At 34.2% G+C, this 25,339-nt stretch overlaps 1 protein-coding gene across 1 annotated transcript; it reads left to right on the plus strand.

Annotated features, from left to right (window-relative positions):
- The first annotated feature begins 2,538 nt into the window (after positions 1 to 2,538).
- Positions 2,539 to 24,556, plus strand: LOC129282902 (uncharacterized). The gene is made up of 8 exons (XM_064114801.1): positions 2,539 to 2,670; positions 9,427 to 9,532; positions 13,013 to 13,184; positions 14,728 to 14,916; positions 15,545 to 15,789; positions 20,445 to 20,663; positions 21,964 to 22,162; positions 22,643 to 24,556. The coding sequence occupies exons 1-8, from the start codon at positions 2,563 to 2,565 to the stop codon at positions 22,809 to 22,811; spliced, it is 1,407 nt and encodes a 468-aa protein (XP_063970871.1). The 5' UTR covers positions 2,539 to 2,562; the 3' UTR covers positions 22,812 to 24,556.
- The last annotated feature ends 783 nt before the right edge of the window (positions 24,557 to 25,339 follow it).

Genomic DNA, 25,339 nt, shown 5'->3' on the forward strand with positions numbered 1-25,339 from the left:
GACTTGAAGGAGAGGAGACTGACACTTATTTAAATGACAAAAATAATTGTATGGTGGGGTGGGGATGACCATTTTGCATTGCCTTTCCTAGTCGACACACTCATCTTTTGTTGAGTATGTCAACCAAAAAAGGCAATGGACTGTTTTTAAATCTTGTTGTTCTAATTGGAAATTGTTGATAGTTGTTTGTACGACGAAGAGATATGTGGAAATGATAAATGTTTATCCCCTTTGTGTAAATTTTGCATCAAATTCCCTGAAACATCGGTTCATATATTTTGCGATTGTGAAAAGGTTTCACCCCCTGTGGCAAGATTTGTTAACTATTTTAATACAGAAGTTTAATTCCAATTTTACTTTATCTAATTTCAGAAAAATGTTTTGTGATCTGGATGATAAGTTCATATCCTACTTATTTTATTATTGAAGTACTTTATTTTCATTTAAATAAGCATAAAAGGCAATGAATGAATGAATGTAATATGATAATGGCAGCCTTTTATGCTTATTTAAATGAAAATAAAGTACTTCAATAATAAAATAAGTAGGATATGAACTTATCATCCAGATCACAAAACATTTTTCTGAAATTAGATAAAGTAAAATTGGAATTAAACTTCTGTATTAAAATAGTTAACAAATCTTGCCACAGGGGGTGAAACCTTTTCACAATCACAAAATATATAAACCGATGTTTCAGGGCTCTCTCGAAAAGCAGTTTTTATGTACTGAAGAGACCACCCTGTCTAAAGAAAACAGAAATAAATAAATAAATTTGTAAATTCAGCAAAGTTGATCCAAACTTTGGAGCATTTAGATCTTCTGTTAAGAAGCAAAAAGAAATTGAATATTGTGTGGCCAAAAAAAGACACAAACTCGCGGCTCATTTTAAGAAATAGAAATTTGAATTATAATTGTTGTCATCTGTACATGTATCATTGTATGTATCCTGTTTACTGTGTATGAGCATACAAATACTTGCCATCAAAGTTGTGTAAAATATCACGCCTGTACCATTGCATATGTGGAAGCGTCCTGGTGTAGCGGTTCTGACTCTCGCCTTGTAATCAGAGGGTCGTGTGTTCGAATCCCACCATGGCCTAGCGTCCTTTGGCAAGGCGTTAATCCGCACTTTGCCACTCTGCACCCAGGTGTTAAATGGGTACCCGGTAGGATGTGAAAGCCTATATGTAGTATGCCTAGCAATTGAGTCTTGGAACTTTTGTTGGAATGCTCCCCAGGGAGTGGAGAAGGTGCATACATTGTATGCGGGCATGCAAGGATCCGATGACCGGGGTAATAATATGTCTGTAGAGCGCTTAGAGACGTCGTTCCGATGTATTAAGCGCTATATAAATGCGGAATATTATATTATATTATTATTGCATAAAACTTTCCGCTTTATTATTATTATTATTATTTATATATTTAGTTTTTTTAATGATATTATGATTACTTGTAAATAGTTTAATTATGTTTGATTTGTTATTTTTGTTTATACTTCGTCTGTGTTGACCCAATGAAACATATAAATAAAAAAAAAGTTTATTTGAGTTATTCTAATGTAGGCCTGTAAAAGAAAATCATTTTGATAATTCTGTTGGAGCCAGTTTCGTTTATTTAATGGACTTCCGGTAAATATTCAGACTTGTACATCCATGTTTAGATTTAAAAACTATACATAAGCCTTTCATATTGATTCAACAGCATTTTAACAGTGCTATTCATGCATGACGTGTATCTAATATTTTGTTAACTATTTATCCACTCTCGATGTTTTGTTGTTAGTAGTTTATTATGTATATCCTTACTTTGCATTTTCATGTTGAATGATGTTTGTTTAGGCGCCTTTGTAAAGCATTTTTTTTTCAAAACTAAACAGACCATGTATAAAATACAGTAAAACACAATAAATAAACATATGAATAAATAAATAAATTGTGTACTATAGGTAACAGTCAATGTATATACCTTTATGACCACCATATACCAAATTTTCAATAAATTTTGTCGTAATCTATTTTGTAACGTGTTCTCATCTCATCTAAATGTATTTAATTTATACTCTGTAAGTGCAAATATATTCAATAATTCACTGTTATTATTAATTTCACTATTTCACATCAGGATCATCTGAATGATTTTTACATAGGTGTGTTTTGTTCAGACAAAAGATGACAAGCATGAAAAAAGTGTTATTTCTCCCATATCTGTTATTTGGGAGCAATATCCTTCCCCCTTTTTTTTTTTTGGGGGGGGGGGGGCTTTCAAACTGATATCCAGGGATGCGTATGGTGAATAACGCCCCTTGAAATAAAATCTTGGCTCCCCATCTTCCAGAGGCATGTTTCACTTTAAATTATGATTTTTTTTTAATATTTACTTTGTTATCTCTGTTTGTATCAGTCTCCCGACTGTTTTGTCGAGGAAACCGAAGTGAATAAGTTGAATTGAAATTAATTCTTGCATAAAATGAAGTATGAGAAACCCTAGCTTTTTATTATTTAAATTCTTGCCTTGCCTTTTGATCAATACAGATTATCGCTTCCATCGACAATCATCATGGCAAGTGACAAATCGGACTACCCTCTAATTCTTGAAAAAAGGAAATCATATGGAGGTCAAGATTCCAAAGAAGATGAACATATCGAAAACACATCACACTCATCGGTAAGTTTTCCTCAATATTCTTTCATAATATTTGTAATATTTCTACTGATAATATCAACTATTGTCTCACTTTTACATGTTTTTTTTATGTTCACGGACTTGCTGAAAAGCAGTCTGTTATGACTGAATGTAAGTTTTACCGTGATTAAATAAATACAATACACTACAATATTTATACAATGCGAGCGCGAAGCTATTTTTTTTGGAAATCTTCTGTATTTTTTCATAAAATTTGAACACCCTGGGCAATGTTTGTTATCCTGAAAAAGATTAGTATGCAACTAAATAATTACTACCAACGCAAAGCGCGAGCAGAAATGAACTGATGGAAAACTGAAGGTACCTGTTAAAGACTGCATGCAGTTAGCCATGAAGACGTTACATATTTTAAAAATCAATTAATGCGAGCGCGAAGTGCGAGCTGAATTTTTTTGACATTTTTACCCAAAGAATGGAAATTCTAAGCACTTTTTGTAACTTAAACAGAATATATAACTAAACAATGCGAGCGCGCCAGGCGCGAGCGGAAAATTTCGAGATTTAGACATCCTGAACGAGACACTCTATTCATGTTTTGTAAATCATGGAAATCACTTGAAATCAATATTGATCTTGTTACATGCCTATACATTAAGTAACCAACTAGCTTGTATGAATTTGACTACTAGTACTCATTGAAAAAATTGAGCACTTTGTATGGATGTTTCAAAGCCCAAAGATCGATAAAGAAAGTGCATAAAAATAATAATTAATTCGTTTTTTTAAGTAGCTGGTTGTTTGTCTTATAAAAACTTTATAAAATTTCACTAATCTTCATCATATTAGTGTCCTCCTAAATATAGGTTCATAAGCAAGAAAATCCATGAATTTCAACGACTTATCAAATTGTCTTAAACAATGCAATGTACTCAAACATTACATTTTAAAAACTGTTTTTTCATGATGTGGACTACCGAGAATATTAGCTCAAAAATTACACTGATCAATGGTTGAAAAAAAAAAAAGAATTGAAAACAGAATGCTTGAATATGTAATATAAATATGTCTTGGAAAATAGAATATATTCACGAAAAGAACAGGAGTGTTTCTGGTTGCAGGGGTTTGGGGGCTTGCCCTCCCCCCTCCTCCATAAATTCATCAAAAAAAATCTTTGTGTGTATGTGTGTCATAAATATTATAGTGTAATCGAATAGTAAATAACTTTTTTATTATTATCATTCCCTTATTTTCCTGGTAACATTTTCCTTTTAGAAAATGGGGGAATGGAGGATTCTCACCTATTAAGCACAATAGTGCCGAACGGCAAGAAAGTGCCGACATACACTGTTAGAAAATTTATCCTTAAAATAGAAGAAGTTCCTCAGCAGAGCCTCGAGAACACCTGTAATCTTACCAGATTGCGTAATCTTACATTGTATCATGTAAAATTACAGGAAATTGGTATTTGGTGTATGAAATCTTACAAATTTCCATAAATAAAACACCCTTTTCCCCTTTTAAACAGACCTGTTCTGTTAAATTGCAGAAAAATTCCTGTTTTATGAATTTACAGAATGATTCTGTTATTGCTTTCTGCAAAATCTTCTTTTTCCCCCTGTAAAATCACGTGTTTTTTAACAGTGTAGACTCATATTATGTCCCCTTTTCAAAGCAATATAATAACAATTCAGCTTGCATATTTGTTTAGTAAAATACTAATTGTCATGTTCATGTTTACATTAAAAGTACTCCTACTGGTTTCCAGGAATATCTTGGTCGGAGGAAAGTCGGAGTAACTATGTTCAGACGGGTACTACTCCGACCCTTACTCCGACTTGGGCTTCCTCCGACCAAAACAGCCGACGTCTGGGTTAGTCTGCTGTGCAAACCCTTCACTCGAGTTAAAGGGATGGTCCGGGCTGAAAAGATTTACATCTAAATAAATAGAGTAAAATTCCCAGAGCAAAATGCTGAAAATTTCATCAAAATCGGATTACAAATTACAAAGTTATTGAATTTTAAAGTTTATCAATATTTTGTGAAAACAGTTATATGCACATGGTTATGAATATTCATAGGTGGGCTGATGATGTCACATCTCCACTTTCCTCTTTCTTATATGTTATACATGAAATCATAAATGTTTCATTTTTTCATACATGTGTAAATGATGTGTCTCCATTATGATAAAATAAGTTGCAGCAATAAATAACTAATGCAATTTCTCACTTGTCAATCCAATTGTTTTAGTTCTTCGTATAAAATTTTTGAATAAACCTAATTTCATATAATAAAATACAAAAGAACAAGTGGGGATATGACATCATCAGGCCACCTAATGAATATTCATAAAGACATGCCTAGAACTGTTTCACCAGAATAATGCAAATCTTTAAAACTCAATAACTTCGTTATTCGTTACCCGATTTTGATCAAATTTTCAGCATTTTGCTCTGTGAAATTTACTCTATTTATTGAGATATAAATATCTCCAGCCTGGACCATCCCTTTAAGGGTCTGAATTGCAGCCTACTCATGCCTTGTGTACTGAAGGCCCTCAAAACAGCAAGTTTTGTATGTGCTAGTCTTTGCGTGGAGACACACTTGCTGATCAAAGTTTCAATCATGGTCTGTGAATGCAGACTACGTCTGGGTTGTGATAAGATGAATATCTTTAGAATTTTAATCCATACATAATAGAATTTTACTCCAAATAAAAAAATTATCATTGTACTTATATAGCCGTGTATGTTCTTTTGAAATATTTGCATCATATGAACCTGTCTATATGCGGTGAAAGGGAGTTTGTCCCAATATCTCTGCCAAAAGGATTGGGTAAATTATACCTTCTTTATTTTATTATGAAATAAATGACTTTAACAAATAGTATTAAACTCGCTCACTAATTTTGAGCTTCCTAAACTTGTAGGATGGTTCACCACTACATGTAGTTTTTGTCAGTGTATTATATGTGTTAGAGTATACATTCTTAAAAAAGTTGGGCAAAAAATGGCCAACTTGTATCCAATCCTGGGCAATATACTGTCCACACAATTATTGGTTATAAACCTGCCCAAATTGGGTAATAAAAACTAATAATTGGGTAATAAATTTGCTCAATTGGATAATACATATATAATTATAAATATTTTTTACCAACATACATTACCCAACACAGTGGACAGTATGTTGCCAAACAGTTTAAATGTGTAGAAAAATCACTATACCTTTATGATAACTTAACAAAATATTTGTTTGTCGTTTAAATATTTAAATGGCGATTATTATTGCTTATTCACTTCGATTGATGGGTCCTGTTAGCCCCTGTTAACTTCCAAAACTCGTTTATTTCTCCACTGGTTTAGAACAATGTATATTTCACGCTGCTATGGAGAAGTGAATGTACTTTCAGAGCATTTCAGAACTATTGTTCCGCCATTCATTACAATATGAATACGCTAATGTTTGGGGAGAAAAGAAATCATAATTTAGTGGCCCATAAATGATACGCCTTTCAGCCCACCAAAAGAAGGGAGTCGACGTGGTTCGGTTTAACTTGGCAACTTGTCAAGGGGCCCATTGCATAAAACTTTTTACCTGAGAAGACTCAGGTTGTTTTTACCGGAGTTTTTGCTCTGTGTTAAAGTCAATGGCAGAAATCAGACTAACCTTAGTTTTCAGTTTTTACCAAAGTTTTCTCAGGTAAAAAGTTTTATGCAACAGGCCCCAGGTGGTTGCTTTGAAAAATTACAAAAAACACGTAATTTGGAGTAACCAAACATTTTTTCTGCTTGAATTGTTTTAATGAGAACATTTTAGAACCAGATTCGGTTGCTACACCCCCCGTAAAAAAATAGATAGTAAACAAGTTAAATGTTGTCACGGTATGTACAAGGTTATGGTTGCTTTACAAATTTACAAAAGAGCACGTAATTTGGATTAACCAAGTCACGTTTTTCTGCTTGAATTGTTTTAATGCGAACATTTTAGAACCATATTTGGTTGCTGCACCCCCCAAAAAAAAATTGTAAACAAGTTAACTGATGTCACGATATGTTCAAGGTTATGTAAATTTGGGAATTCTGTATTTGTTGAATTATTCATTGGTATATTTAATATAGCTCTTCCATTAAAGTGTGTAAATTTTGGGGACAATACTCAAACGATTACATTTTCCGCTTTTAATATGAAAAATGTCAGATATTTCTGTTTTCTAAGTATAAAATATAACTTATTCTGTTTGAGTTATTTTATGTCATACATATTGCTTTGACCGACATAATCCATGGGAAATTTTTCAAAAAACACCTTCATTGATGAACTGATTGCAGGTGATCGATCATTTAAAGAAAATAATGAAATCGCTAATGAATTCAACAAATATTTTATCAATATTGGACCTTCTTTAACGCAAAATATTACTTCTGATTTCACATGTAATTTTGTGCAATATTTAGATAGAAATGACCAATCTGCCTTTTTTATGCCCATTACTCCAAAAGAAATAATCAATATTGTTTGTAATCTTGAAAATCGATCAAGTACTGGCTTTGATGATATTGATATTTCTATTGTTAAAAGAGTTATTCATATTATTTGTTTTCCGTTAAGCGATATTTTCAATTGTTCGATGTTGACAGGAATTTTTCCTGATAACTTAAAAATTGCCAATGTTATACCCTTATTTAAAGGCGGTTCTCATGCAAGTTCTAATAATTATCGACCAATTTCTGTGTTTCCTGTATTTTCCAAAATATTTGAAAAGTGTATTTATAATCGATTGTTTAAATTCCTTGTTCAGTACAATATTTTATCTAATAGTCAATACGGTTTTCGTCCTGGGTACTCCACATCTTCTGATGTAGTTGATTTTGTTTGTAAAGTTTGTAAGTCACTAGATAACAAGAAAATACTTATTGGATTATTTCTTGATTTAAGCAAAGCTTTTGATACTTTAGATCATTCAATTCTTTTATATAAATTAAATGATTATGGTATACGAGGTGTTCTTTTAGATCTTTTTAAAAGTTATTTGTCAAATCGTATGCAATATGTCTTAGTTAACAATCACAAGTCTGATTTACAGGTCATTGGATGTGGAGTACCCCAGGGATCCATACTTGGCCCGCTTTTGTTTTTAATTTATATGAATGACATTTGTAATTCATCTCGCATTCTTCAATATATACTATTTGCAGATGACACCAGTGTGTTCTTGAGTGATTATAATATCGCAAATCTGATTCTCAATTTTAATAACGAAATCAACAAAATAAATTCATGGCTGATGTCCAATAGATTGGTTTTAAACACTAATAAAACTCATTACATGATTTTTTTCTAACAAGATAATTGATTATAATAATATAGTTGTTTCTATGAATGATAACATTATTAATAGATGTACTTCTTTAAAATTTCTGGGTGTGACTATTGATAGTAGGTTATCATTTAATGAACACATTGATGTCATCTGCATGAAAATTTCGAAAAGTATAGGTATCCTAAACAAGTTAAAGTTTTTTCCAAAAAAGATTCTCAAAATGATTTATAATTCCATTATTTCACCGTATTTTCGATATTGTAACATTGCCTGGAGTTCTTGTACTTCATACTCAATGCAACGTTTATACCGGCTACAAAAAAGAGCAGTGAGAATCATCACACATGCCAATTTTCTTGCCCATACCAAGCCGCTGTTTAGTCAGTTAAATTTGTTGAATGTTTATGATTTCTCTGATTATGAAATTGCAATTTTTATGTATTTATGTTACAAAAGCTATATTCCAAACAATATCTCTGAAATATTTTGTTACAATGCCGATTTTCATTCTTATCATACGCGAGGATCTGCAGACTTCCACATACCCAAAATACGCACCTCTTTAGCAAAGAATTGTATTTTTTACAAAGGACCCGTTATCTGGAACAAGTTACCATTTTCTGTTAAATCTAGTCCATCATTAAATGTTTTTAAAAGGAGATATAAAACACAACTTCTCAGTAAATATTCAAATAATGTATGATCAGGTTTTTTTTTTTTTTTTTTTTTTTTTTTTTTTTCTTCTTCTTCTTTCCCCCCCCTTTTATGTTTAATGTTTATGTCTGGTATTCAGTATTTATTACATCATGTATTTTACAATATCATATATATATATTCAGTTTCCAGATTTTGTAAAGGTGGCAGCGCTAATAAGGCTTTCCCTTTCTAGTTGCCTCCTCATTCATTTATAAATCATGTACTTTATTTAACTGTTTCCCAGATTTTATCATTGTAATATCTGCAATTTTCCCATGTAATTTATGTAAACTTTGTATGTGCCTTGTATTTGTTTTTATGATGAATGGAATAAATGCTATCAAATCAAATCAAATTAAGATAAATTATCTCAACTTCAAAAGCAACCCCCTCTGTCTCCCCCTAACTCCGATCTCCATCACTTTTCTCTCAATTTCTCCCCTCTTTCCCTCCATTCTCTATCTCCTTCCCCTGTCTCTCCCACCACTTTCTCATCCTCTCTCCCCCACCCATTAACCCCATCACTCCTATCCTCTTTCTCTCAATGCCTGTCTGTCTCCCTCTCTAATCTTTTATTCCCTTTATCCCCTCTCTCGTCTTCTCTTCCCTCCCTCTCTCCCTCTCTCGTCACTGTTCCCCCCTCTCTTCCCTCCCTCCCACCCATCTCTCTCCCCCTCCTCTATCCATCCATTCCACATTTCCACCCATCCCTCTCTCCCTCTCTCCCCCTCCCACTCTGTCTTTCTGTTTCTCTCCAGCAATTCAGCCATGGTGGTCTTTCGATCATGAGTGCAACAGCCCTCATCAGTGGAAAGATTGCCGGTTTAGGGATTCAGATACTTCCTGGTGCTATTTCACGGACTGGTAGGTATTATCGGGGGCGGCATGCGTATTCCCACCCCCCCCCCCCCACTAACGATAAGGGGTAACTCTGCTTTAGAGGCTTTGAATCAGAGTACAAACATTGGACGTGTATTTTTTCAGAGTCTTACCTCATTTTTTTTTATTTAAAAAAATCGTTCAAGGCGAGACTCGAACTTGCGTCAATGGTCTTGACTGCAGTAAACTCATAATAGCGCATCGTTTTACCGATCGTGTCACACCTGGGGCTATTTTCATATTGCCATTACGGCAAATACCATGGCAACAGGGCTCAGCAGCCAATCAAAATCAAGGCTACCATAGTAGTTGCCATAATGGCAGTTGCATCTCTTAATGAAACGGGCTCCAGTTGAGCTGACGCGGGCGATATCTAGGTGGGGGGGGGGGGGGGGTCTTGCCCTCTAGACCCCCTTTTTTGCTTGACAAAGTTTGAACCGATAATAAGTGTCCCTCTAAGTGGTAAATTATCCTGGAATCCGGGACTGGGTCATAAATTATAACCACTTATTTCAGGGGTAGAAGGAAATAAAGGAATAGTGTCTGTGACAAAAATTTGGGCAAGTTTTACATAAACATTTGGTCAAAGGATAAACATGTGTAATCTCATTAATTTTGAGGAATATTCATACTTGCTATTATTGTTAATTTGATCTTTTTCAAGCTAAAAGCTCATCAAGTAGACTTTATATTCGGAGTCGTTTTATTTCGTTTTGTTATGGTCACATGATATTTTTTTGTTTTAAATATCTTATAAATCTCTTTAAATAGGAAATCATACAGAATCACAATCGGTTTTATAGTAAAATGGCGTAGAAATAAAATCATAGATATCTAAAGGAGCGTAACTCTAAAAAATGATATATTTATCAACCAATACTGAGTCCCACATTCTGCATCACGGGAATAATCTTGATCATCATTATTTTGTTAGATCACATTATGTGACATGTATTATTTTGTGATTTGGGTAATAAAATGCTTCCATGCATTCCTTTGTATTGATGAGAGTGATTGGGCAGCTATAAATAGGTGCAATACTACATAGCAAATGAAGCCTATTTTTATTCAAACACTTGAATATTGATGCCGCTTTTTAGACGAAATACGGCTTAACACTTTTAATAACAAACTATTCTTTCTCCGAAAGAGGTCCCATAACTCATACTCATACAGAAAATGGGGGTTTTATTCGACCATCTTAAAGGGATGGTCCGGGATAAAAGTATGTATAGCTTAATAAATAGAGTAGAATTCACTGAGCAAAATGCCGAAAATTTTATCAAAATCGGATAACAAATAACAAAGTTATTGAATTTTAAAGTTTAACAATATTTGGGGAAAACAGTCGTCATGAATATTCATTAGGTGGGCTGATGATGTCACATCCCCACTTGTTCGTTTGTATTTTATTATATGAAATGAGGTTTATTCAATTTTTTTCCTCCAAGTTCTAAAAAAAATTTGATTGACACCTGATTTAGTGCATTAGATATTTATTGCTGCAACTTATTTCATTATAAGGGAGACATATTATTCACACAAGTATGAAATAATGAAAAAAATACGATTTTATGTAATAACATAAGAAAACGGAAAGTGGAGATGTTACATCATCTGCCCACCTAATGAATATTCATGACGACTGTTTTCACAAAATATTTCTAAACTTTAAACTTCAATAACTTTATTATTTGTTATCCGATTTTGATGAAATTTTCAGCATTTTGCTCAGTGAATTCTACTCTATGTATTAAGATACAAATATTTTCAGCCCGGACCATCCCTTTAACAAACTACGTAGACCATGCTTATTTTCATGTTTAAAGAATAACATAAAGAGCAATACTGAAGAGGTCTGCCTCGAATAATTTGCTGTGAAAACCGTAAAATCCAAAATGGCTGCCGTTTTAGTTAAGTTTGAATTTTCGTACAAATAATTTGACAAAACCCCTAACCGACACACAAAAAGGCTGTGGCGAAAGGAGCCAAAAATTATATAAATAAAAAAAAATTGCGAGCGAGCGAGGAAAAAATTGACATTTTCAATAAAAAATCAAATTTTGTAATTGATTTGGACATAATATTCAGAAATTATTTGACCCTTCTCTCTTTCCTTTTTTTTCTTGGTCGTCAAAAAATTGTACGCCATTGCAATTATCTACATTTGCCACTCCCCACCCATTTGTAGTAAATGGGTACTTGGTAGGAAGGAATTTCCTGAGTGCTCGAGCTCATTAGGGTAGCCGTGTCGGGGTAATAGTATGCAGCGCTTAGAAACATTGTATTAAGCACTATACAAAATTAATGTTCTGTATAGTTATAATAATAATACTAACAAAAAAATAATAATGATATCATTATTATTGTCATTATTAATATTATTATTATTATTAATTTGGAGCAGTAGTAGCAGCAGTAGCAGTATAGTTGTAGTAGCAATAGTATTATTAGTAATAGTAATAGCAGTAAAAGTAGTAGTATTAGTAGTAGAAGTAGTAGTAGTAGTAGTAGTAAAATTAGTATTAGTATAGTTGTAGTAGTAATGGTATTATTAGTAATAGTAATAGCAGTAAAAGTAGTGGTATTAGTCGTAGAAGTAGTAGAAATAGTAGAAGTAGTAGTAGTAGTAGTAGTAGTAGTAGTAGTAGTAGTAATAGTAGTAGTGGTAGCATTCGGTAGTAAAGGTAGTAGAAGTAGCAGTAGTAGTAGTAGTAGTAGTAGTAGTAGTAGTAGTAGTAGTAGTAGTAGCAGCGCATAAGTAGTAGTAGTAGTAGCAGTAATAGAGGTAGTAGTAGCAGTATAGATATAGTAGTAATAGTAGTAGAAGTAGAAGTAGTAGTATCAGTAGTAGAAGTAGAAGTAGTAGTAGTAGCAGCAGCTGTAGTAGTAGTAGTAGTAGCAGCAGTAGTAGTAGTAGCAGCAGTAGGAGTAGTAGTAGTAGTAGTAGTAGTAGTAGTAGTAGTAGTAGTAATAGGAGAAGTAGTCGTAATAGTAGAAGTAGTAGCCTTAATAGGATTGGTAGTAGTAGTAGTAATAGTAGTAGTAGTAGTAGCAGCAGCAGTAGCAGCAGCAGCAGTAGCAGCAGCAGCAGCAGCAGCAGTAGTAGTAGTAGTAGTAGTAGTAGTAGTAGTAGTAGTAGTAGTAGTAGTAGTAGTAGTAGTAGTAGTAGTAATAGTAGTAGTACTAATACTAGTAGAAGTGGCACCAAGCTTTCTTTGACGATACTGAGCAGGGGCAGTGAAATGATTTTGAAAGTAGGGGGGATGAGTTGAAAGTGGTGGTGGTGGGGGGGGGGGGATAACATACGTTAAAATAAAAAAAAATAACAAGAGAAATTATGTTTTCTTTGTTTTCCATTCTTGCCTTTGAAAAAAAGGAGGAGCGGGGTGGAATGAGCCCCCAGCCCTTACAGCTTCCACTCCTCTGTTAAATCAATACATTTTCTTTTATTTTCCATATTAGGTGTATGGGGTCTTATGGTGGCCATTGTTGCCTTGCTTCTGTCGGCTTTCTCAGGGACATTGCTATCGAAGAGTTGGATTATCTTACGACATAGATTTTCTAAATACAGAACAGAAATCCATCGATATCCCTACCCAGCCCTCGCCTACGAGGGCTATGGAATATGGGGCAGGTGAGATCATTTTCTTTTATCTTTTATTCAATCTATAAAAAAAAAATCAGATTACATTTTGTTTAACACAAAACAATCATGGTTATTGATAATACCTCGGTCACATTTGCTCTACGGCGGCCGTACGGCGAGTCGAAAACAGCCGATTTAAAATGTTTTGTACCAGCTACATAATAGTGGGATTTGAATAAAAATGTATTAAACGGCTGTTTTCGACTCGCAGTACGACCGCCGTAGAGCAAGTGTGACCGAGGTATTAGCCTTAAGAGGATTAACTTGTTAACTTGTTAATTTTTTTTTTCGAAAGCAGAATTTGAAATGTGGCGTTTACCAGCAATAAGCTCTTCTGCCGAGTTCTTACGGGAGTTACCATAAACATAAATAAGAGAGAAAATTGCTATTATGGAATGGGAGGTATACCACATATTTTCTGTATTGTGTACTAATTGTATACTAAAAATAGTTTTTTAATAATAAGTAGAAATAATTGACTGTCAAAAGTATTGTTTGACGGTGGAATGAATAAGATTGAAATCGGAAAGTAAGAAAGAAATGGTTGAGAGTGAAAAGTTGAAATGGGGTGAAATCTTTCACAACACTGAATATTTATACAAGGGCCTGTTGCATAAAAAGTTACTTTAATTGTAACCTTGTCATCCATTGGTAACTACCATGGTAACAATGCCCAACAGCCAATCAGAATAGAGGATTTCAGGGAAGTAACCATTGGATAGCAAGATACAATGATAGTAACTTTTGTTCAGTTGGTCCCAGAGTGGTTATTCAAGTAAAAATTTACTTTTCTTCCAATTGACATTTCATCTATTTTTCATGTGAAGCATACGAAATCAATAATAGTTCAAAACAATGAATATGAATACAATATACAAAAGGGGTGAGTTTTAACATCAAGTACATTTTTCTTTTTAAATTTCATTCAAGCTATCTAAAATCCACCAAAGCCACCATTACCAAAGATATATCTCTAACGTTATTTATTTACTTCCTGATTTGTATTCGATAATTAGATAACTTATGTATATTGCATTATGCTACACCTTCTTTTTGTTAAATCTCAATTCGTCATTTCTCTTTGTATATATAGATGTATATATTTATAATAATTGGAAATCTATGTATTGATGTATTACTGATTTATACGACATACAGTTATGAATGTTTTTGTTTATGTTATCATTGTATATCGTTTAAAACAAAATATTCATGCCATATGAATGAAGTTTGTTAATAAATCAAAAATTTACTAAATTCAAAATTCAATATCTAACTTATGTATCACCCCAGAAAGCAGGGGCTTATGTCAGGATACGCCTATAAAACTATTCGACTAAACAAAAGAGCTATAAGAGAAGGGAAAGGAAGGCAAGAGAAGAGAAAATAAAAGAGCTAGAGAGGTGAACAAGTAGAAGAAGAACGGGCATGGATTACTTTTTTACTTGGAAGCAGTCGAGTTTTGACTCCTTATTTGATATTTTTATATCGCGCTGACCCATTATTTTCGTCTATATATTTTTTTAATCAGGCGGATAGCATCTGTTCTCCTTTATCTGTACGGTGTCGCGATCTGTACGACGGGATTACTAATCCTAGCAGATAATCTCGATGTATTACTCAATCTCGTCGGAGTACGTCTGACGGTATGCTCGTACTTGCCCATCGTAGCAGTGTGTGTCTGCCCTTTCCTCTGGATGGGAACCCCGAAGGATTTCTGGTGAGTGGATCCCCCGGGTTGATCCCAACCAAGCCAGCTTCTTTGTAAGGGGAGTTGTGGGCATTGGCGGAAGCCAAAAATTTTAGGGGGGACCACCAAAATATTTTGACAAGCCAAAAAACACACACAAAAAAGGTTATCAACAAAAAATTTAGGGGGGTCCCCCCCCCCCCCCGCTTCTGCCGTCTATGGTTGTGGGCAGGGGTTCACTTCGTCCAATATATATTTAGATTGATGATTGTTTTATTTTGACTATCTTATAAACTCTGAGATTAATAGCAAGTACAGGTGAAAAGGAGCAAAACGGAGGGGTAAAAAGAAAACAAGAGAAAAGGTCAGGGGGATAAGGAAACAAAAAGGGAGGGAAACAATAGGATAAGATGGAAATATCGAAGAAGAGGATGGAAATATCGAAGAAGAAAGGAAAAGGACAGAGAATACGAATGGGGGTAAATAGAACAATGCTTACTTTTGTAATATGAAGATGATACATGGAGTAACGAATGATACGAAAAGAAATAAAAAGGGTCTTATCTGAATTGTAAAACTGACTTGATATCTTCTCTTTTCTATAACTATGTCTTGTTGATTTAATCTTGTTGAATATCAATATTTACACCACCCCTAGGTTTGCAGGTTACTTCGCCGTCATCACTGCGACGACGGCCGGTGGGTTCCTGTTCATCGGAGCCCTGCTCGACCACGATTACTACTCCAACCTCAACAACCACGGCGGAGTCGAAACCGCAGAGGTTTTGTCGTCGATGGGCGACATCATATTCGCGTACGCGGGACAATCGGTGTATCCCACAGTGCAACACGATATGCGTAATCCGGAAGATTTCACGACCAGCGTACTACTTGGTTACGCAGGTACGCATGAAAATTCTGGTTTCTTTTGATTTACTAAGGATAATATAAAAATACATTTATATCGCGCATTGACTTAACATTTCAATGCACTTTGAAATAATAAACATCTGAAAACCATTTGGTTACGCAGGTACGCATGAAAATTTTGGTTTCTTTAAATTTGCTACTGATAATATGAACAAATAAAAAATTACATTTATAGAGCGCATTGAATTAACATTTCAATGCACTTTAAAATAATAAACATCTGACAACTATTTTGTTACGCAGGTACGCATGGAAATTTTGGTTTCTTTCAATTTACTAAGGATAATAAAAGAAAAAAAATCATATTTATGTAAAACATTGAATTCACATTTCAATGCACTTTAAAATAGTAAACATCTGAAAACTATTTGGTTACGCAGGTACGCATGAAAATTTTGGTTTCTTTAAATATACTAAAGATAATAAAAGCAAAAAAAATCATATTTATATAACGCATTGAATTAACATTTCAATGCACTTTAAAATAATAAACATCTGAAAACTATTTGGTTACGCAGGTACGCATGAGAATTTTGGTTTCTTTTAATTTGCTACGGATGATATAAAAAAATAAAAATAACATTTATAGAGCGCATTGACATTTAAATGCACTTTTAAATAATAAACATATGAAAACTCGATGAGTTATGGAGTAAAGGCCTACATTTCATCTGTTGAAAAAAAGCTATATCTGTAAGGGTTATTCTGCCTGATTGAATTTCAGAACGCAGAAAACCCAAGAAAATTAACCGGTAAACATTACAAACGAGATAATAGGCCAACTCAATAATTATTTTTTGAAGAAATAATGATTATTCTCTGCCGAGATTTGGTGCTGTGTGTGGGACCGAAAGTGTGTTTTTTCGCTTGAAGATGGTTCTAGAAATTATGTTGTTGTGTTCCAAGACATAGTGTTAAGTATAATTATAAGGTGTGACATTTTGAGATAATTATGACGAACGCTTCGTTTTGTTTGTTCATTTAATTCAATAATGGTAAAAAAAACCTGCTCTAAGCCTTCATGCTGTTTTTCAGCAATTCTCTAAAACATAATACACATATAACATAAAACACAGAACGAAATTATACGTTACTGAATAATAAAATCAAAATGAAGTACGGGTCGGTAAGAATAAAACATTTCATTGTATTATTTCACCCACGCACATACACCCACACACACGCACCCCACACACGCCCTCTCCCAGACACCCTCACACACACACCCTCACACCCTCCCACACACACACATCCTTCCTTCACACTCCACCCACCCACCCCTACCATCACACACACATCCCCACACACCCTCGCACATTAATGGGAAGTGTCAATATGAATTCATCAGTTTTCATTATGAATGAATAAACAAGAGATACATATGTAATTATCAGCTATCAAATTACTTTTGTTGCTCATCAAGTTGTTTCATATCTACCGAAGACACCATACACCATAAAACGGCATTATACACACACCCTAACACCCACATACACGCACCGACACACACGCATCCTTCACCATGTTCACATCCCTTTCACCCACACACCCATACCAACACTTTTTTGTTTTGTTTTGAATACTGTTTTTATTCTGATTTCATGAATAAATAGTTACATAACATTTCAATTTAACATTTCAAATCACATATAATACTTTACATTTCACATTTTCACTTTTTTTCACTAACTTAATATAATCATGAATCATATATATCTTAAAAGAAAACAATGAAATCAGCTATTATAAAAATGCTTAAACACCAATCTTCCCCCTCCCCCCTCCCTCCCCCCCCCCCGCCCCAACACACACACACAACACACCACTGTCCAGAAGATCTGCTCACACTCATCATAAATAAATCATATTTATAAGTACAAAACAATTCGACGAACAATTTTGAATATAACAAGCTCACGGGAGAAGCATTACATATATTGAAAGTAAATAAAGACTTGCAAACTTAACCTTGTCATAATTTTACTGTTTCCCATTTTTGCAAGTGCCGCCCCAATTTCCCCATTTTGATAGCTATTTTCTTTTCTTGATCCTTATATTCTAAAATACGTTTATGTATATCGTCAATGGTTGGTAATACCCCCTCCTTTCTAAATATAAATAATATATATTTTACCATAAAAATAATAGTATTACAACTTTTTATTATATTTGTATTGCCTGACATACCAACAAATATATCCCGCCAATTCAAGTCCTTTATTTCATCTAATTCAAATCGCTGTATCAAAGTTTCCCATATCAGTTTAACCTTTAAGCAAGACAAAAATATATGTGAATACGTTTCCGTTTCCCGTTTACAGTACGAACAGAGATTATCTTCAACAATTCCAAATCTAAACAAATTAACTTTAGGGTAAATTGCCCCATGCAGTAGCTTAAATTAAAATTCTCTCTGTCTCCCAATCAATAATGTTATTCTTGGTCTAAAATAACATTCCCCAATTTCTTTCTCTGTATAATTATAATTATTTTGTCCATCTCTTATCTGTAAATCATATGACTTTTGCAATTCTTTAATAAAATAATCATATATTTTTCTTGATGGTACCTCCTTAAAGCTAATTTCCCACCCCAACAGAAGCAAGTTTATATTATACTTAATTAAGTCTATCTCACAAAATTGTATCGAACCTAAATCATTTCTCCAATCACTTGGAATTGCATGATATATTTCACCTATTGTAAACAAATGATCACTTCCCATACCAAGGTTCAAAAAGTATGCGACTGGTTAAACATGTCCATTGTCAATGATATGTTCCACCTTAATTAACCCTAGTTCTAATAAATCTTTATCAAATATCGTCTTATTTTCTATACAAATATTCTTATTATTGAAACTGATTGGATTTTTAGAACCATTAAAATGTCTTAAATTATCGATCTCTTGCCAAGCATCTAGCATATCCAAATAATACGATGGAATCTTCAACTTACTTTTTATCTTTTTCATTTCATAATCACATAGAAAAATTAACCTTCCTCCAACTGAACTTAGGGAATAATAAAAAAATAACTTCCACCCCATTTCTTTCTCCATACAAAAGTCTTTTTACCCACATTATACGCTGCGTTCTAACAAATATTTCAAAATTTATCATTTTAACCCCACCACAATTATAATTCTGATACATAATTTTTCTTTTAATACGATCTTTCCCTCCCCATATAAAATCAAATGATAATTTCTCGATTTCTATATACACCCATGAGGGGACAACAAGGATGGATGAAACACAATTTAACTTTGTCAATGCATATGTTTTCAATAAATGTATTCTTCCAATAATAGTCAAATCTCGTTGTTTCCACCAACCTAAAAGCTTTTTTATTTTACTTAATATTTCTATATAGTTCAGATCATCTTTTAATCTAAAATCAACTGAAAAGATAACTCCTAAAATTTTGACCTCCTTAACATATTTGCCAAATACATATACAGGGTCATTTGTTTTTCCATTTCCTTACCCATGTACATAAAGTGTGTCTTGTCCTTATTTACCTTTAAGCCACTGACTTTTTCAAATTCTTCAAAAATATAATGCAACCTTTTTATTGAATCCATGTCTTTCAAAAAAATTGTCATATCATCGGCATACAATACCTGTCTTATTTCATACTCCCCAAAACTTATCCCTTTCATGATTTTGTCTTTTCTTATTTCATGTGCCAGTAATTCTATTGCAATCAAAAACAAATAGGGCGACAGTGGGTCACCTTGTCTGACCCCCCTTTCTACATTAAAGTAACCGGTGGAATACCCTCCATTCATAACACAACTACTTATATCCTTGTATAGTATTTTCACCCAAGAACAGAATGACTCCCCAAAACCCAAAAAATTGAGTGCTTTAAATTTGAGTGCTTTCATCACACACACACACACATATCCCTAAACACACCCGTATATTAATGGGGGAGATTTAACATTCAGCTTTCCTTATGAACGAATTAACAACTAAGAGATACATATGGAATTACTCGTCATCAAATTACTTTTGTTGCCCATCAAATATTGTTTCATATCTACCGAAGACAACATACACTGTGAAACCTACGGTGTTATAATCAACACCATTCAGTGTTGCGACATTGTACTACCCTCAGGTGTTAAAAATGCACCATGCACTTTGAATATACAGTGTCAACTAACTCATACCAGGGTGTATCTTTTGGGTTATACACGTTTCATTCATTCATTCACATGTATATTCAAACTGAATATTTATGAAACGAATAATTCACTTGACCTTTTAATTAAAATCATATATTATCAAACGATAGTGCTTACGTTTGTGTGTGTGTGAGGGTGTGTGTGTGTGAGAGAGAGGGTGTGTTGGGCGCGTGTGTGCGTGCGTGCGGGGTTGGGTGCACGCGTGTGTAGAATCATGTAATGAACTAACGGTACTTAACTTTGCTTGTATTATTCAAAGATAAACTTTTCTCGTTTGCTTTTTATATGCATATGTATATATGAAAAAAGGCCTGGCGACTGAAAGCGTGTTTTTTTTTACCCTATTCCAAGACAAATATGATAAATAAAACAAACTCAATACAAATTTGAATCAGTAATCATGGATAATCTTTGCTTCTCTTGTCCAATACAGTTATAGCAATTATTTATTTTCCGGTCACCGTAACGTGCCTCCTCATCTACGGTGAGACTTTTCAAGCGGTCGGGGCAGTAAACATCCTGGACATTGTGACGTCACATTTCATCACCGTACCCTTCATAATTCTAATAATGTGCTATACGATACCAGTCATCATCATCACCTCGAATCCTTTCTTCCAAGATGCTGAAGATTTGTTCAATATTCCTTACGGTAGGTTCACATTCATTAATATATATATATATTTTTTTAAAGCAGGTATTTCTGCATTTATTAATAAATCAAAATTACAAATTTATAACAATGATATAAACTCAAACATACATAATGATCAAGTTACAAAGGTGACAATTGTATAGTAGTTAAGTAGATAGTCATAATATTCATGTAAACAATAACAAATGAATTTAAATGCAGAGGCCAGCTATCGTAAGCTGAAAGCTTGAAATAATAGCAGCCAGGGGAAAAGAGGCTACATGGAAACCATAATAAAAATACCGGGTCTTTATTATTTAAAAGTGATGTCACTTATATTGCTTTAAATATAATAAAAGGAAAGGGGGAAGAAAAAGGGGCAAGATGAAGTGTGTGCAAGTGAGTGCGTGTGCAGGTGAGGATTTATAAGTATTTAGATAAAAGGTACCCCTTTAGTGAAGCTTTAAATGATATAAGAGATGCAGCTTGTTTGATATCATTCGGTAGGTTGTTCCAAACATCCGGGCCGTGATGCCGTATTGTTTTGTGAGCAATTATTAGTTTTGGGTTTGTTAAATGAAAGTCAGATGAATGTCGAGTTGGGTATGAATGAATGTCTCTATTATAGACAAAAATATTTCGGAAGGGTGTTGGTATAGTGTCGGTGGAAAATTTGTACATAAAGATAGCAGTTTGATAAGTGTGAATATCGTAGATCTTCAATGTTTTAAAATCATGAAATATAGGATCAGTATGAGCGAGATAATGGGAGTGATGACAAATGCGAAGTGCTTTCTTTTGAAGGCGCAATATTGAATCGATTATATATATATATATAGACATACATTGTGTCAGGATCCGCGGAACGATTTGAAAAGGGTGTGTGTGTGTGTGTGTGAATAGGGGGGGGGGGCTAAACATGCCAAAAATATATTTTGGTGGTCGTTTCCATGTTCTGAAAAAGTGCCGGGGTTGAAGGTACCAGCCCTCGCGGGTTCGCGGCCCCTGTGCCGCCTTGAAAAGGAAGACTGAAAACTCATTGAAGATTCTTATTTCGTGCCCCAACACCCCAAATGGTACATATATTAAAATAATGTAGGATGAATACCTGTAACAAATGGGGGGGGGGTGAATGCCCCTTCTATCCCCCCCCCCCCAAAAAAAAAAAAAAAAAAGACATACAAACAAAAAAGTGAAAAAAAATCGATCTGGTGATATACGAATTTTGAAATTTTTGTAGATGTTAGCTTGTGATCCCTATATTTTCCCCTCTTCATAACTATTCAGGCCGATTCATTTCTCTCTATTTCTCTTGCAGAATTCACGTGGAAACGCTGCTTACTCCGTTCGTTGTATGTGCTCTTTCTACTCGTCATCGCCACGACTTTCCCGCACTTTACGACCTTTCTACCGCTGGTTGGTGGTCCGCTCGTAGCAGTCGTTAATTTCATTCTTCCCATTGTCATATACGCAAAACTTGTTAGTCTCGAACCCCCAGCCGTTGTACCCGAGAGTATGTAAGGATAAAACTTTCTCAACGCCTTTTCTTCTTCTTCTTCTTCCAGAGTAAATGCTGCTTCAAGATGATGAAGATAAACACACTGGTTGTGTGTGTATGTATGGAACTTTGTTCAAAGAGAAAAGACAATAGTTTATTCGTTAATTTTGACCTGTTATTATAATTATTGAACAAAAGTTTTCGGAACATGGGGTTAAAAGGAATTCGTTTTGTTGGGATTTTTTTAAAGTGAAAAGCTTGTTTTATGGGTAATATTCACAAAGTATTTATTGAAATGTACACAGCATTATTCCCGAGCGTATATTCTCTAACAATATTATTATACGCATTCTCTTTGAACCCTTGATAACAACAATTATCCTGCAACAATGTCATAGAATTAAATATTTCACACATAAATTGGTATTGTATCGATTCGACCACAACATGGCACAGTCATTTACTTTCTTAAATGTTTTCTTATTCATCTCAATTACAGTATTCCCGCGTGTTTAACCAACACTTGTCACGTGACTATTGTGATCGTTGCAATCGTTGGAGCAGGGATGTCGTCAGCTACAGCCCTCTATCGTCTCATCACGCACCACAACGACGTTTATCTACCTTGCTATGCTAATATAAGTTCCTACTATAACTATGAAATGTAAAGAAGGCCAGTGGATTGAACCCCCCCCCCCTTCCCCGTTACTGTGTTCTGTATAACAGACGAAGAGAGTTCCAAGTTTTGTGGAAAGAGGACCAGGAATGTAATAGCTTTGAAAATGTATGACCGTTGATCGGAATCGCCATCATACTCGTTCTGCTGAGTGCATGTGGTAGAGCGGCTCCCTCGTGAGGGTTTCCATGACATTTGCTCCGGCGACAATTGCTCCGCTGCAAATTCCACACATTAATGGAATGACCAACTTCATTTGATTTATTTATTTATTTATTGGTATATATGCACATAAAAATTGACCAGCAGCACAAGCTGAAAGGGTCAATTTACAAAAAATCATTAAGTAGAATATACAGATATAACAAGGCAAATGAATAAAAACGTAATTCTTGGATTTAACACTATACCCTATCCTCAACTTAACCCTCAAATCCCATTGCAACCCTATTCTTAGACGAAATAAGGCCGGAGCAATTGTCGCCGAAGCAATGAGCGGTGGTTTGTGTGTTCGTTCCTCGGCCAAACCACAGTCATGCCAAAGACTTAAAAAGGGACCTTCTTGTTAAGCTGTCGAGAAGAAAAGGAGGAGTAGAAGAAGAAGGGGAAGGAGAAGAAGAAGAAGAAGGAAGAGGAGAAGGGGAAGGGAAAGAAGAAGAAGAACAAGAAGGAGGATGAGAAGAAGAAGAAGAAAATAAAAAGAGGTGAAGAGGAAGGAAAAAGAAGAAGAAGAAGAAGAGGGAGAAAAGGAGGAGTATAGGAGGAGGAGAAGAAGAAGAAGGAGGAGGAGGAGGAGAAGAAGGGGAAGAATAAGAACAAGGAGGAGGAGAAGAAGAAGAAGAAGAAAATAAAATAAAAAGAGGTGAAGAGGAAGGAAAAAGAAGGAGAAGGAGAGGAAGGAAAAAAGAGGAGGAGGATAAGAAGAGGGGGAAGAAGAACGAGGAGGAGGAGGAGAAAAAGAAGAAGAAGGAGGAGGAGTATAGCAGGAGGAGGAGAAGAAGAAAAAGGAGGATGAGAAAAATGGAGGAGAGGAAGGAGGTGAAAGAGAAGGAGAAGAGGAGGAGGAAGGGAGAAGGAGAAAAAGAAGAATAAGTAGGATGAGGAAGAGCCTATAGAAGGAGAAAAAGATAAAGGAAAATAAGAAATAAGCAGAATGAGGAAAAGAAGTATATAAAGATAGACAAAAAGAGGGGAAAGGATGAGTAGGAACAGACGAAGGAGCAGGAGAAGAGGAATGAATCTGAAATTTCATCTCATATCTGCACCCTGATACATTATGATCCGAGGAATGAATTTCAAGCCTCCGTCTTGCGATTTCATAATATTCATAACCTTGTCTTGTCCGTATTTCATCAAACTTTATTTTGTTCATGAAATTAGTGTGCTTCTGATGAAGGGTGTACAAATTTTGTGGAGATCGGTCTCAGGTCAATCAATACATATTGTTATAATATAAAGTATATAAATTTATATAATGTACTCTTACATTTTATTGCAATGAAGCAAATGAGGTATATTTGTTGCCGTTTTAAAACCGACTTTGAGTTTTATCTTATTTATATTTTATTAATAAATTTCATGCAGCCGAATGTAAATTTACGTGCAAATAAATCTCTTTTTTGACAAAATTGCAATACAGATAGGAATGACTTAAGTTGGCGTAATTTCATTCATTGACTGTTTGATTGTATTTATTCTTTTCCATTTCGACTTGAACCAAAATTACAATTTTAAAGCAACAAAAATATGATATACAGACATGCAAAAGGGAGCCCACTGGAAGGAATGCACAGGGATATTTATAAACACATATATTGATGATAAAAATAAATCAAGGCTCAAATTTATCACGTTAAAAATCAATTCAGTAAAAATTACTATATGAAAGGCTGAGCTGTGTGTAACTATATCCTCGCTATGTTTGACCAGTTTCTTGTCCTGTTTGACTCGAACAAAGTCATTTCTGACTAGAAAAAAAATGGTTTGTACAAAATTATACTCACTGTCGATGTTTTTTGGTAGACGTAAGAGGTAGTTTTGGAACACTTTTAACACGCCCGATGGGTAATTTGGGCTTCTTAAAAAAGGTACTAGTAATTATAGTCACGACTGTGTAACTTCAAGAGTGGATATTAGTTAAAACTAATTTTCTCAATGATATCAAAATTTTAACTGAAACTTTATTCAGATCATCCCCGACCATTTTTTAAGTGCATGTGCATGATAAAGGAGTTTCTTACATAATAGTAATGTCGTTATTGTTTGAATGTTCTAAGATAGTAAAGTTGAACTGAATTGATCTGAAATATAGGAATTTCTATAAATATCAATCAAAGTTATATATCTGCACAATTTTCCTGATTGGTTATATAAAGTTGTAATAATAATAAAATTATCTTACTTTATTGTGTAGAGCTTAATACATCGCATGGCACCCTTTAAGGTTATAAGCATGATAAATAATGAGGGTGATATGCGGATTGTTGTTTAAAACTTGGTAATATTTGCTGCAAAATGAAA

Source organism: Lytechinus pictus, unplaced genomic scaffold, assembly GCF_037042905.1.
Source record: "Lytechinus pictus isolate F3 Inbred unplaced genomic scaffold, Lp3.0 scaffold_20, whole genome shotgun sequence".
Taxonomy (NCBI): domain Eukaryota; kingdom Metazoa; phylum Echinodermata; class Echinoidea; order Temnopleuroida; family Toxopneustidae; genus Lytechinus; species Lytechinus pictus.